Below are 14,790 nucleotides of genomic sequence, written 5' to 3' on the forward strand. Positions count from 1 at the left end.
TTATGCCAGTAAAATAAGTAAATGATGCCAACAACTTCAAAACACTAATTGGAATCTCAGTTTTCTTCATGACACCGATCTTGAGCCTTAAAAGTCTTGCTGACTCCTTCCTTTTTATCTTTAATGCCTTAATCCTTGAGTACCTATTACTTTGTAACAAATTACCCTGAAACTTGGCTGCTTGAAACAACAAACATGTAATCTCAGTTTGTCAGGATTCTGAGTGCAGTTTAGCTGGGTCCTTCTGCTGCAGGGTCTCTTGTAGGCTTCAGTCACTGTGTCAGCTGGGGCTATGGTCTCATCTGAAGGCTCGACTAGGGAGGGTCCTCTTCCAAGTTCGCTCATGCAGTTGGCAGGATTATGTTCCTTTTGGGTTGTTGCACGGAGGGCATCGGTTCTTCACAGCCTGTTGCCTCAGTTCCTTGCTGTGTTGGCCTCTGTAGAGCTGGTCACAACAAAGCAGCCTTTTTCCTCCAGAGTGAGGGCTCCAGAAGAGAGAGTGAAAGAGAGCAAGAAAGGTGAAGGTCATGGTCTTTTTTATAGCCTAATCTCTCTCTCTTTAAGCTGCTTTGTTAAGGTATGATTGACATGTAAAAAGCTATACCTATTTAATGTGTACTATTTGATGAGTTTAGGAATAAGTATACACTCACTACCATGTCTACCATCAAGGTCATAAACATAGCCATCTCCTCCCAAAGTTTCCTCCCATCCCCTTTATTACTATATGATTACTGTCATTTGTGAGTGTGGTAAGAATACTTAACATAAGATCTACTTTCTTAGCAAAACTTAACATACAATAATTGTTAGCTATTGACATTATGCTGTATAGTGGATGTCCAGAACTTTTTTATCTTGCATAATTGAAACTATTCTTGGACCATCACCTTCTCATTTCCTCAAGCCCCCCAACCCCTGGCAACTACCATTCTACTCTCTGCTTCTGTGAGTCAGACTATTGTAGAATCCACATGTAAATGAGATGAGATAGTATTTAGCTTTCTGTGTCTGGCTTATTTCACTTAGCATGATGTCCCCTAGGCCCATCCATATTGCCCCAAATGATAAGATTTCTTTCTTTTTTAAGGCTGAATCATACTGTGTGTATATACCACATTTTCTTTATCCATTCATCCAAGGGATAGTTAGGTTGTTTCCATATCTTGGTCATGCCTAATCCCTGCAGGGATGTCCCCTCACTCTATTCTGCTTATTAGAAGGAAAGTCACTAGGCACAGCCTACACTCAAGGGGAGAGATTGCACAGGATGTGAAGGTCATGACACAGGGGTCTTTGGGACCATCTCAGTCTTTTTGCCTCACATACTAAGGACTCAATAAATATGAGTTGAATCCACTGTAATACTAGATTGCTCTCTTTAGCAGTGAGATGCACACAGCAGGATTTCATGCAGTCCTCATTCAGATTGAGTTCAGGTTGGTTTGAGCATGTGACATTCTGAACTGTACGTCAAGAACTGATGGATTCTGTAAAGTGTGTATAGGTGTTTTGTTTGCATGCTTGTTTTCTAAGTTCTGAAGAAAAGGAATTAAGAAGGAAGGGGGCCTAAAGCCAGAAGTCCACTCTAAGGTGACAGTAAGGTAGGTATGGTGGGTGGGTGGGGCCATGGAAGTTGAAAAGGTCACGACTGGCTCCTTGCCCACTACATCAGCTTAAACGATCACCCTCAGAGAGAGGCCTCCCCTGTGCCTCCAGCTGAGCTCAGCTGAGGCTTCACTCTTTCTCCTGTCACAGCCATGCCACTCTCTGGCTCCATCCTCTGCTGCTTCCCGTTTGCTGTCCATTTCCCTGTGAGAATGGAACCCAGGAGAGCAGGGGCCTCATCTGTCTCTGTCCACCCACAAATCATCACCTGAGTGGGGCCTGTCAAACGGCAGGCCCATAGTAAATACTGTCCTAGTAAACAAATGAGCATACAGATGGGAAGTGATTCCGAGGAGCTATTTGGACATTATAATATCTTCCAAAGGAAATACCACGTACTTAGGTAACATGCAGAACAGATTAATTTGTTAAAAAGAAAGTCTCAAGATTGCAGGGTAGTTTTGTCCCTGCCACTGACTGCTAGTGGGCCTTTAGACAAGTCATACGTGTCTCTGGGCTTCAGTTTTCTCAACAGACAAACATAGGGCCTGTAGACCAGGGGTCCTAAGACTGCTCTGTCCCCAGATTCCCTTTCAGGCACAGGAGGCTCTCTCTGTTTTCAACATTGGTCTGACATGAAACGGTTTGTTTGAAGATGGGATTCTGTGGCCAAAAAACAAAAATGTTTGAAACGAATGGCCATTCCAGCTCTGCAGAAGCAGGGGCTGGATGCAGTAGTTTTGGCTGGTAAAGGTAAAGACGCTTATGTGTGTGGTTCTCAAAGTTTAGGGCCAGCAGAACCCCTAGGAAGGGCAAGCCTGATAATTTTGGTGCAGGTGACCTAGCACCCTTTCCAAGAACTCCTTCCTGCCCTGCACCAGCCACACACCTCACTTACTGTCCACATCGTGGTGCTTTTAAAATGTTAGCATCGATTCTTTTTTTTTTTTCATGTTGACTAACTCATTTCAAGATTTCATGTCTGGCACTGCATTTCCCACCAGATAGCCGGAGCGTCCCAGCTCCAAGTTTTATAATTAAAATTCTGCCGCATCCCCCAAAACAGTGCAAATTGTGCCATTAAGCCTGGCATAAAGGATTTGAAAGCACTTCACCTAGTAATTTAAATATAATACTTCTGGCAGCTTTCTATTTCTGGTGTTTTTGATTCCAATTAAAAAACTATTATTGAACATTAATATCCTCTATATAGCGTGCTGTTGTGCCTCTGCCCTCCATTTTGGCCAGCTGGGTTTTAAACAAACACGTGCCTGGCTGTGGTGGCCCACGTGGTTTTTCCTGGCCTTTGGGAAACACCAGGTCCCAGGCATAATTAGTATAAATCAAAATCCTCTAGACTATGACAGGAAAATGGTATGTTTGAACAGCAGCTTATTAAAATGACCTACTTAATTTAAGAAAAATATTGTATCCACTCACATGGTAACCTGGATGCTTTCCCTGACAGATTTTACAATATTTCTTTTCTCTCCTTTTTTTTTTTCTTAAAGAAAAGGAAAGGGAATGGCAAGGCCCGTTCTACTTCATCCAAGGTGCAGACCCACAGTTTGGATTGATGAAGGCCTGGTCCACCGGGGACTGTGACAGCGGTGGTGATGAGTGGGAGCAGGAGATCCGTCTGACTGAGCAAGCTGTTCAGGCCGTCAACAAGCTGAACCCCAAACCCAGATTCTTTGTTCTGTGTGGGGACCTCATCCATGCCATGCCAGGTAAGGCTTAGGCTGCCACTATGACTTTCTCTTCCACCCACTCAGGACCACATTTGGGCAGAAAAAATGATTTCTCTTAAAAGACATCTTTATTCAGCAATGGCTCATTTCTTCTCTTCATGACTGCTGGAGTATCAGTGAACCTCAGAAAATGCACACTCCTTTATATTTAGAATTTGGCAAGGTTAATCATGGTAATTAGGTAAAGCTACTATTCTGATGATCTGTGCTTAATATGAAAAATGAAACATTTCCATGTGTCACCTTTCTTCATTTCCAGGGACAAACTTGGACTGCTCCCACAGACCATATCCATGAATGTCATCTCTCCTCTGATTCCCCCTCTTCTTACACTTTCATTTCTCCTGTATTTGTCAGCACTTTTTCAGTTGCAAGTGACAGAAATCTGGCTTAAACTGGATTAAGTTTTTGAAAAGGTGTGTTGTGCCTTAGGGGACTGTGAGGTCCAGGGGTAATGTGGACCTCAGGTGTGGCTGGATCCCAGGGCTCAGAGGCCGTTATCAGGACTTGGTCCTGCCATTGCTCAGCCTTGCTTTCCTCTGGGCTGACTTCATTCCCATGCAGGCTCTCTGTAGTACTGCCTACAGAAGCCACAGAAAAAATGCCTTCTTAGTGGTTCAAAGTCCCAGGCTGAAACTCATCTGGCTCACATAGCCCCCTGAAGCCAGTGTGTGGGATTATCTCCACTGCAGCCATATGGTCTAACAAACAGCACGGTTCTCTTAAAGAAAAGTGAGATACTGGAAATGCAAAAAATAACAGGTGTCTTCTAGAACTCGCCTCCATTTTTTTTTTCCTACTCTGATATCCTTCTCTTCCAGGCAAGAATAAAGCATAAAGTAAATGCAAGTTTAAGTTGCCCTTGCACATCAGGGAGATAGAGCAGGCTCCCATGACTGCCCTTAGGGAGACAGTGGTCTCTGCCTGTGGCCCAGTGATGACCTGGAGACTGTTGCAGAAAACAGTACAGTTGGTATGTTTGTTCATTTGGGGCTGTTACCCTGTAAACCAAGGCTCTTGAGTCCTGCTATGATGCCTTTAGAAGCTGAGACACTCTGCAGTAAGTCAAAGTGCGTTAATTTGTCCCCATCAAGCTCACTTGTCTGGCAGCCTGTGTCTGCAGAGCAATCCCAAAATGAAGATGTGAGAATGGAAAAAGGACTGCCCAGAATTGCTGCACCCAAAGTCAGGGAGTATAATCAGCAGGGGGAATCCTCAGACCTTCCCTCATTCTCTGTTCATTCATAGTTTATACAAAGTCATGAGTCAGGACCTGCCCACGTCAGTGACTCCCACTGGGTAAAACCCAGTGATGTCATCCCTGGAGAAACAACTTGTTCTTCTGTTGGGTCTCTACAAAGGAAGTGGGAAAGAAGGAAAAGGGCAGTGGATAAGGACTTGTACTAGGGCCCAGGCAGTCAAGGTGCCAGCTGTACATCTGCACTGATGGACTGGGTAAACTTGGACAGATCCCTTACCTTCCTAGGGCCTTGATTTCTGAATCCAGAGCCCATCAATGCAGTAAAAACTTCAAACCCTAACAGCCTGGACTATACGATATGGGCAGATGACTCTGTCCTCTGTGCACGTGGTGAATCTCCATAGCTCAGTATAGAAACGCTTTCACAGAATGATGCCAAGTTTTGTTTTGTTAAGAGGTAAAATCTTAGCTCCTTGTAAACTTAGCCACTCTTGGTGTTGCTCGGTCGAGGGTTCCCCGGTGCTGAGATTACACAGTGCTAAAGTGACCAAGGAGTACCCCCCTTACTAAAGGAGTTAGAAATGATGGCAGGACTTGGACTCTTGGTTTACACTGTAAACCAAGGTAATATATTAGTTGGCAAAACAGATAAGTGCTACTTCCAAATGGTCTGATTTGCATTAGCCAGTTTCTTTGAAATCATTTGGCCCAATATGCGCTATAGCACTTGCTGGATCTCTTACTCTGGACCACACAGTAAGCAAATGTCTGCTTTGATTGGACACCTGAAAATCAGATTCCAAATTTACCATTTTTCCATCCTGTGGTTTCTTTGTAAACAGAATCTTAAGGGACTCACTAGAATTATATAACATGTTCTTGTAGATGTTTACTGGCTTGTTCTGAATTGGTAATATTTGCAGTCATATTTCAAAATAAGATATAAAATAAAAACTTTCCATGTAATTGCATTGCTTCTAAAATAAAATATACTGAACACAAGTAAATTAAAAGATATGCTTTTTACAGGTAATCCTACCAGTTGGTCAGAAGACCTTGTAAATATGAATTGGCAAACTTTTGAATACATATTTTATATTCAGTGAGACCTGAACAGAATTCATATCTGTTCTGAAGGTTTGGACTATTTTGTGGTGTTGTAACTAAGCCAGTGAAAGAACTGTAACTGTTTTGAATATTGTGCTCTGAGATTAAACAGAATGCTCTAAACTAGTTACCATTTTTTAATATGCAATTAGTGGCTTCTCCTTCATTTAGCTCATATGCAGGGGCAGACACTAGAAAAGTAATTATTTGCTTTGACTGCTTAGCACATTGTTAATTATCAAATGCCCGTTTTAATAGGTAAATAAAATCAGAAAGCACTCTTTTAATTCTACCATAAATAGTATCTTGGACTAAGTAGTTTTGAGTTCTGGAGAATAAGAATTTTATGAGTAACACTTTTTCTAATGAAAGTCATAATACATTTTTCCATTATAAATACCTATCATAATATTTGTTCATCTACAAATATTTATTGTATGCAGATGAAGTGCCAGATACAGTGCTAGGTATTGTTGATATGATAGTTGGAAATGAGAGACCAGCCCTTCCATGGAGCTTAGTGTCTGGTCAGGGAAGTACAAAACTAAAGATGGTAAGAGGCGCGGTGCCATTGGTGCAAGGCCTGCGGGAATAAGCCTAAGAAATGCAGGACAAAGTACGTTTAGTTTTGAAACACAAGTCTTCATTCTGCAGACATCTTTTTGGTTATCTTGGTATTTTCTTATTTTATAAAACTTCGCTATGGGGTAAACCACATTATAAATAGCAAATGAAGACTTGTACAAATATAGAAGCCATTAATTTTCAATCCTTCATCTTATGTTCAGAGTTACTTTCTTCAGTCTTCAGTGATCCTGTCCTCCAGAGCCTTGTTAGATTTCACTGATCCTGTCCCCAGGAACCTTGTTAGATTTCAACAATTATGTGAGAAGTTGATAGTTTGGAATGTGGTGATACAGTTAGAGTGCAAGAAATTCCTTTCAGCCTTTAGAACGGTTTGTTATTAAGACATGTGTACAGCCTTGGTTATTAAAAATTGCTATAGCCAAACAAAACAAATAATGGGAGATGAATTCTTCCCTTCCTGTGAGTCTCCTTGAAGGGTTCTACCTGTATTAAATATCTCCACTTGGGCAACTGTTAAATGATTTTGTTTCAGTTGATGCTTCAGCCTCAGGTAATCTTCTATCATGTAAAGTGAGGCAAGCCTGCATTAGCATTATTCCGACAGATGGTATATCAGTTTCCTATGGCTGCTGTAACAAATTACTGCAAACTTTGTGGCTTAAAACACCACAAATTTGTTCTCTTACAGTTCTGGAGGTCAGAAGTCTAAAATGGGTCTGCATGGTTGCTCTTCTTCTGCCTACATCTCACCATAGTGGCCCCTTCCTCTGTCTTCAGAACCAGCAACATGGGATCTTCCCTCCTGTCTGACCTTTGATTAAAATCATAGTCTATCACTCATACACTCTGGCTCTAAACACCCTCATGGTTAAAATGGCCCATTCAGATAACCCAGGATATCGCTCCATCTCAAAATCTTTAACTTTATCATATCTGCAAATTCCCCTTTTGCCATATAAGGTAACATAATCACAGTTTCCAGGAACTAGAATGTGGACATATTTGTGGGGCCACTATTCAGCCTACCGCAGATGCATAGGATAGAATTCAGGGTGTTACCTGCCAGGCCCTGTGCTGCTAGCTCACCTACTCATTATAGTCCTAAAATGGAGGTATCCCTGTTATTTCCATTTTAACTGATGGTGGAAACTGGCTCAGAGCAGTGAAGTGCCTTTCCCAGGGTCACTCAGCTTGTAAGTGGTGGACTCAGTATCTAACTCAAGTCTGTCTGTTTCTAAACCTCATGCACTTCCCAGTACAGCCTCCCTACTCAGAGTGATCCCCAGAGCAGCAACCAGGAGCTTATCTGAAATGTAGAGTTTCTGCCCCACCTAATGAGAAAGAATCGGCATTTTAATAAGATACCCCAGTGAATCTTATGGACAATCAAGTCTGAGGAGCACTTATTAGATTAAAATGTACAGGGCCCTCCATTTTTCCTTTTCTGTGTTATGTATAATTTTTGTGTGTACATAAGTGATGAAAATTCCCTTCCACTGCTAAAGATAATGGTGTTTAGCAAGAGAACTATCATCACTTTAGTTTTACCATGCTGAGCTTTCAAGGGAAATGCTTTAAGTTTATACACTTTGTTTTGCTTTCTAGTTTGAGTAAAGCAGAGTAACTGCTGCTATGCAGGGTGTAAGTCCAAGGAGAGGAAATCCTGGGGCAAAATACCTCTAAAATCGAAATCAGTCAAAGGGAGAAATAAAGTTTAAAATCCGTTTATTGCTTACAAACTGCAGTTCAGGCCCTTCTCTTTCCTGCTCCAGCAGAAGCAAAACCGGCCCTCCCCCCTCACTTCTCAGGTACAGATAAGCCCTCAGTTACCCAGGTAATTACACACTGATATGGAGATAAACTTCTCTCTACCTCTGAGGAATGAAGCAAATGCACTAAAGTCATACTTCTTTCCACCTCTGAATGCCTATTGATATGCAGATATACTAAAGCTGGATGAGATATTCTGGAAATACTCCAATTTTACCCACGCAGGGTCAAAACAGAACTTGTCCATAATATTCAGGAAAACAAGCCACCCATGTATGCTTTAAAAGAGTCTTTATGTGGAATGGTTAGGAGAACTAGAACTGGCTCTTTGATTTGGGTCATGTACATTGCATAATCCCTTATCTGCCATTCCAAAGTTCAGATAACTCTGAAAACTAGGAACTTTTTCTTAAGTTTAAACTAATTTGTCAGCAAAACTAACCTGAACTGACATGAGGTTACTTATAGACTCTCTCCAACTTAGTGACGATATTCATGTTTTGCTGGTGAACTATTTGCCTGTATTCCATTACAGGGTGCTTCCTGAGACCCAGCTTGAGGAGTTATTATTTAATTAAATATTAAATAAGTGCCCAGTGCCCAGTATTGCCATTTTAAAGTTTGAAGAACTGCAATCAAATTTCAAACCAGATATGGCCTGAAGGGTTTTGGATAAGGAGCTTAAGGATCTGCAATACTGATAATTTTGGATTTACAGATGAAGAAACCTTTCATCACTAGAAGCAAAAAGCTTTTTCCTTCCTCTGATTTAATGTCATTCCCCAAGTTAACTTCACACCTATTATACAGTAACCACATTTTAGTTTCCAAGTTTAAATGATCCCAGGCGTCTTATGTTTGGATTTTTTGGACCATTTCTGTTGGGACCAAAGTGACTGAATATGAAAATGAAATTGAATTCAGAATTGATTCAAATGGAAGGAAGAAGGTATGTGCACAAAGGTGATGTTTGCTATATCTAAGTGCAGAGTAATCCAGTTAGGGAGAAAAATCCCAACTTCAAGGTAGAGAAGGACTGGGCTTCTGCAGATAAGATTGCAAAAGGTGAGAATAAAAGAGTCAATGGAATGGTGGTTAGGTTGGGAGACCCAAGGGGAATGCAAAGTGGAATTACGATAAGTGGGATTGTGGCTTTCCAAAAAAACCCAAATGCAAATTGAGAGTTCTATTTCATCTGTTTGGTAGCTCCTCATCTCAGACTGGATACAAAGAGCTGGGCCAAGGTCCAGATACAAGTAGCTGTTGTCAGATGGCCATCAAGATTCCTGACCCACTTGGAGATATCTAATCCTATGGTGAATGGGTAAAATAGGGAAATAAAGCCACAGAGTCAGGATGGAAAGCTCTCGTGCTCTGTGCTTCAGGCAGAGAATAAGCCATTTGTCCTTCACTCATTCACACAATCCAGAAAGGTTGGTATTTATTTTCCCCCAGCTGGGCAGGTACAAATGCAGGAACATAATTCTGGTGTAAAACAGACTATGATAAGCAAAGCCTCAGAGGCCTAATTTTTAAAAACAAAGCCAGGATTAAGGGTCTGGCCAGGTACAGGCCTTATCTCATCCCTTCAGCCTCTACAAATTCACCTTTCCCCAAGATCAGTTCAAAGTTCCTAAAGGTCAGTGGGTGTATATACCTGTATTGTTGTGTATTTTCATCTAATACTCAACTCTCCTGAGCTGTGGGAGGTATTCAGTGAACACAGGTCAAATAAATCACAATATTTACCCTGATTCTTAGCAAGTAGCTAGCATATGGTAGGCACCCAGTGCAAATTTCTGGATTAAGTGAATAGTCAGTTAATTTACTTAACACATCTCTATTGAGTGCTTACTTTGTGCCAGGCCCTGTTTTAGATGCTCATGCTGTATATGTGAATAAAACACAAAAATCCATGCTTGACCTAGAAATAAGGAATATGGACATGTGGAAACATGAAATCCTGTTTTATTGTTATTTTATTAGATTTTTAATTATACAAATAATATGTGAATACGTTCTTTCTGTAAAGATTTAAGGTGTATATCTAGAATAAACTGTATAACCCCCACCCCAAGTCCTTCCCTTGGGCTAATTTAACTAACCATAGTCAAAAGTGTTATGTGTGTAAGAAACCTTGTATAAATGTCATCATTTTGTGTGTGTTGTTTTATCTGGAAAATCCTTTTATGTTGCTATATGGAGGTTTATGTCAGGCTTTTAATATGGTACTGCATCCCATGGATTGGAATCTCATAATTGGTTAATCCTCTCTCCATTCATAGGAGCGATAATCTCCTCGTGTTGGAGCTAATCTAAATAATGATGTGGTCAGAAGTTCTTGTCTGCACAGGTCAGTTTTTCGTTAGGCTTGAAATCAGAATGGATTGGCTGGGTGTGGGATCTGCTCTAGGATCTACATTGAGTGAACATTGAGTGAACACTAGCCAGTTTGCTACATAGTTCCCTAGAAGACATCTCTCAGGGAGTGACCTGCACTCTCCTTCCATATTATCTCTTTTGTGCAACCAACATCTCAGTCCCTGTCATACAGCTAATAAGTGCCTGCACTGCCTACCACACCATAGGTATTCAAAGTTTCCATTGAACAGAAACACTGTCCCTATTATGGTAAGATTTGTGGTTGTTTTTAAAAGAGGCTTGGTTAAGTAATGTTCATCAGCTTTATAATTAGCCTGGAGTTTTTATTTTTAAGTGCCTACTCCAGGCTCCAAGAAATGCCAAGATTTAAGGACAATTTACTACGCAGCTTAGTGTTCAGACACACAGAAGGGAGGTAAGTGTGAATAGAAGAAAGTGGCTTGCCTTGGTTGAAATCTCACCAGGCCCCCTGGAGTGAGCTGGGCTGTCGACCTCTGCCCTTCCAGCAGGTTGTGTGCGCAGAGTGCTGAGCAGTAATAATCCCAAGCAATCAGCAGGTCCTGGGGCTCCTTGGCTCCTTCATATCCATTATAAGCGCTGTTAAAGCATCCAGGCAATCAGTGACAATACCTCCCTTCTGCTGAGGCTGATTGAAAGTGGTTTGAGCTAATCTACCTAATATTACTAATTAGGGAGCCTGGAGCGTCACTTGAAAATTTGTTTCTGATGAGGTGTGCAGCCAGCAGCCGCCTTCTTGGGAGTGTTTTGCCACATTGGCGTCTTGGCAGAGGGACTGCGGCTGCGTTTGCTCCTGGCTGTGTCAACTCTGTTCCCAGTCAGGTCGTCTTAACCTGTTCTGTGCCTTGGACCCCTTTGGCAAGTTGGTGAAGCCTCTGGACCCCCTCTCAGAATAATGTTTTTAAATGCATAAAATAAAATGCATAACATTTCAAAGGAAACCAAGTATACTGAAATACAGTTACCAAATGTTTTAAAAATTATTTGGTTGCATGCTTCTTTACATGAATACATCCTTCTTTGTCGATCTGTCATGTAACACAATCTGACATCAGGGATAATAACTCCTGTAATTTCAAAGTGGTGCTAAGCTTAAACAATATTGTGAGGCATCTGCAACCACTGTAATGGGATATGGAAAATCCTTGTGATTTCTGTTGGTGACAGAGTCACAGAAGCATTAATCCCTCTATGGTTTTCTGTCTAACTTCATAGAAGAAAATGCTAAATACCTGTTAGAGGTTAGTGAAAATGTAGTTTTTTTCCTTCTAGGGTCACAGATCCCTGTGGACCCCAGTTAAGAGCCCTTATTGGTGTGCATATATGGACATACTCTGGTTTGCCTGGTTGGAGCCATCTCTTCATAGTCAGTATGTGGATATTTTAATTGACCACACTATAAACTCGATGGCAGAAACTGCCTTAAAGGCTAAAAGTCTTCTTAATTGTGGCTGAGAAACTGAATATTTGATTATTCAATGAAAAGAAATGACTGGAGTTGAATAACAGGAGCTAGTTAACAGTTGGCTTTAGATTAAGGGAAAAGAACCCTACTTCTGTATTCTTTTCTCTCTGGTTTGCAATGTATCTATCAAAAACTGAAAATTTAGCATTGTTTTGTTTGTTTCATGAAGCATTTGAGAAGGCTTAAAAGGAACAAACAATGGAAAAATGTATGTAAGAAACAACCAATCAGGACCAAAGAAAATAGACATTTACAAAGAAGTCAAGACCAAAGGGAGGGAGGCAGAAACAAATAGGCAGATATTAAGGTTGATGATGGAAGTTCAGCCAGAGAGTTGTCAAAGAAACAAAACCAGATTCATATCTAAAAGGGACACAGCTCTTCCTAGAAAATCTTAAAGAAACTTTTTATGAGGACTCTGGGCTACTGCATAATCCAATGTGCAATGGGGACTCCTAGAGGCAGGTTTCTTAACTTGGTGTGAGGTGCATGAATAGGCTTTGTCCAGCCAGTGAGCCCAAAAAACTAGGCAAAATCCTGTGTATTTGCATAGATGCTTTGGGGAATGGAGTGGGGAGAGTCTGTGGCTTTCATCAGATCCTTTAAAGACACCATGACTCAAAAGAAGGATGATGGAGCCAAGGAGCAAAAGTAATTTATGATCTGAATTTATGGAAGTTTTCAACTTCCATCGGAGGACACTTTTGCTGGTAGCAGACGGTGATTATAGAGGTCAGTAGGCAAAGAACTTGTGGCAGTCTATTCAGAGACTCTGGACCAGCCATCTGAGTAGAGCAGCTCTGGAGCACACTTCCACCCCCTGCCCTTCCTTGGGGTTTTCTGGAGGTGGTGGACTGATGCTGTAGAAGCTTGCAGAGTCCCCTGGCAAACTGATAGGTTACGGACAAAGCTAACATCTTTCTAGCTTGTGCTTAGCATATTGGAACATGTACATCTTCCCTTTCATTGTTTTTGCTCTAAACACTCATTTCCTGGAATTTGGGACATTTCACCTCCTTGATAGGCCAGTTTTCTGCAACAGAATGAAATACTAAAGAGGAGCATGATCTTAAAGCAGCTCAGTTATCAGGTAATTGGTCATGTGATTAGAAGGTGAAATGAAAAAATAATGAGAAGTTGGAAAACGGAGCACATTCACCTATTTTGTAACCTCCAGAATTTAGAAATTCACCTGAATATTTGGAGTTATATATATTGTTCCCTCCAGCTTCTAAATAGTTTATTGAAAAACCAGGTTAGTTTCTTTTCAATATATGTTTTTTAGGTTCATAAAAAGTTTATTACCCCTTTTCTTTATATATTATTTGGGCGAAACACTGCTATCATGATCCATAAATATTCTTGTGAAGAAATTTCATATTGATATGTAAGGTAGCAACTTTAAAATTTCACTTGGAGTGCATAAATCTGCAAAGAAGTAAAAAGCTAACCTTTTCAAACAATATGGCTTCTCTCTCACTTACCAACTTTACGTCTCCCTGCATGACCCCGGAAGATGACTGGTTAGCCAGAGACGGGTAAGATTCCTCAAGGGAGGAACAACCTAAGACAGGCACAGTCGCAGGGGGGCCATCAGGTGAGAAATTGGGGATCAACAGAGGTGAGGCTTAGAACCTCTCCCCCCATGTTTTGAGAGAAATCTTCTGCATCCGTGGATGTTTTCTTGCCCTTGTCTAGCTTGGATTAACACATAGTCTACAGGCACACACCTGATCATCTACATTTGCTCTCTTACAGCACTAAACTATGTTTTCTACCTTTGTCTTACATCTACCTACCATTTCAGCATTTTATTAAAAATAATAATAATAATAAAGGGAGAAATGTGGGATCCACATATAAATCAAGTATAAAAATCAAACAAATATTCATATTTGACCTGATTGTTTATAGTTCATAATGCGTGATCAAAACCCAAAGTTTCTGTGATGACTGCCCTTGCACTGTTCACCATGTAAGAACTTATTCACTATGTAAGAATTTGTTCACCATGTAAGAACTTGTTCGTTATGCTTCAGAAGATTGGAGACTGTTGAGAATTAGGCTTGGGGTTGATTAATGATTGTGCATTGAGTCCCCTATACAGAATTTTATTGTTGTTAACAACCATTTGATCAATAAATATAAGATATGCCCTCTCAAAAAAAAAAAAAAAATTTCACTTGGATAATGTACCTGCCTTAATTTTTTTTTCCAAAAACACATCAGGGTATATTTCATATCATATCAAAGGCCCCAGTTATGTCAAGGAGTTTATTTTATTAATTGTATCCTGACCAAGTTGATTCAAAGTACAGATTCAACAGTGAGTTGCTGTAAATGTCTGGGAGCAGCCACTGTAATAAGCTGTAGCTGTTAGATGCAAAATTAAATGAATCTTGTCTAATAACATGTATAATTTGAAAACTGGTAGAACCTGATTAAGCTTGATCTGTTAGCAATGTGGTGCCGGATCACTACATGAGTAATGTTTATGCTTGCAAAGTTTTAGATGAATGAATTTACATACCTCCATTAATTAGGAAAAGATAATGAAAAGGATTTGAAATGGAAGGAATTATGGCTCCATAAATTCTCTGGTACTAGATGAAAGTAAATGTTTTTAATCAAAGGAATTAATCATTTTTCCTAAGTGCCACTCAAAGCTACTTGTGCCACCATGTCCCCAGTGCTAGTGTTTTCCAGCGCAGCCCCCAACTGTTCCAACCAGTAACTCTGTTGGCAGTGAAGTCAGGTAATTCGACTTTACTTCATTTGTTCGTTTGTCTGATTGATAACAGCGGATAACTATGGAGGGTCTGGCATAGCTTAGCAAGAAACAAGGCCAATTCCTGTCCTCAGAAAGCTTACAGACTCATCAGGGAGAAAGGCAGGCGGGC

At 40.7% G+C, this 14,790-nt stretch overlaps 1 protein-coding gene across 3 annotated transcripts in view; it reads left to right on the forward strand.

Annotated features, from left to right (window-relative positions):
• Positions 1–14,790, forward strand: part of CPPED1 (calcineurin like phosphoesterase domain containing 1) — a 119,839-nt gene that overhangs the window by 17,237 nt on the left and 87,812 nt on the right. For all 3 annotated transcript variants that reach the window (XM_036917853.2, XM_036917854.2, XM_057486914.1), the window contains one exon: positions 3,120–3,338. In XM_036917853.2, coding sequence (XP_036773748.2) covers positions 3,120–3,338 — 219 coding nt within the window. Of the gene's footprint in view, positions 1–3,119; positions 3,339–14,790 lie in introns of those variants that run through there.

Source organism: Manis pentadactyla, chromosome 10 (genome assembly GCF_030020395.1).
Source record: "Manis pentadactyla isolate mManPen7 chromosome 10, mManPen7.hap1, whole genome shotgun sequence".
In the NCBI taxonomy this organism is placed as follows: Eukaryota; Metazoa; Chordata; class Mammalia; order Pholidota; family Manidae; genus Manis; species Manis pentadactyla.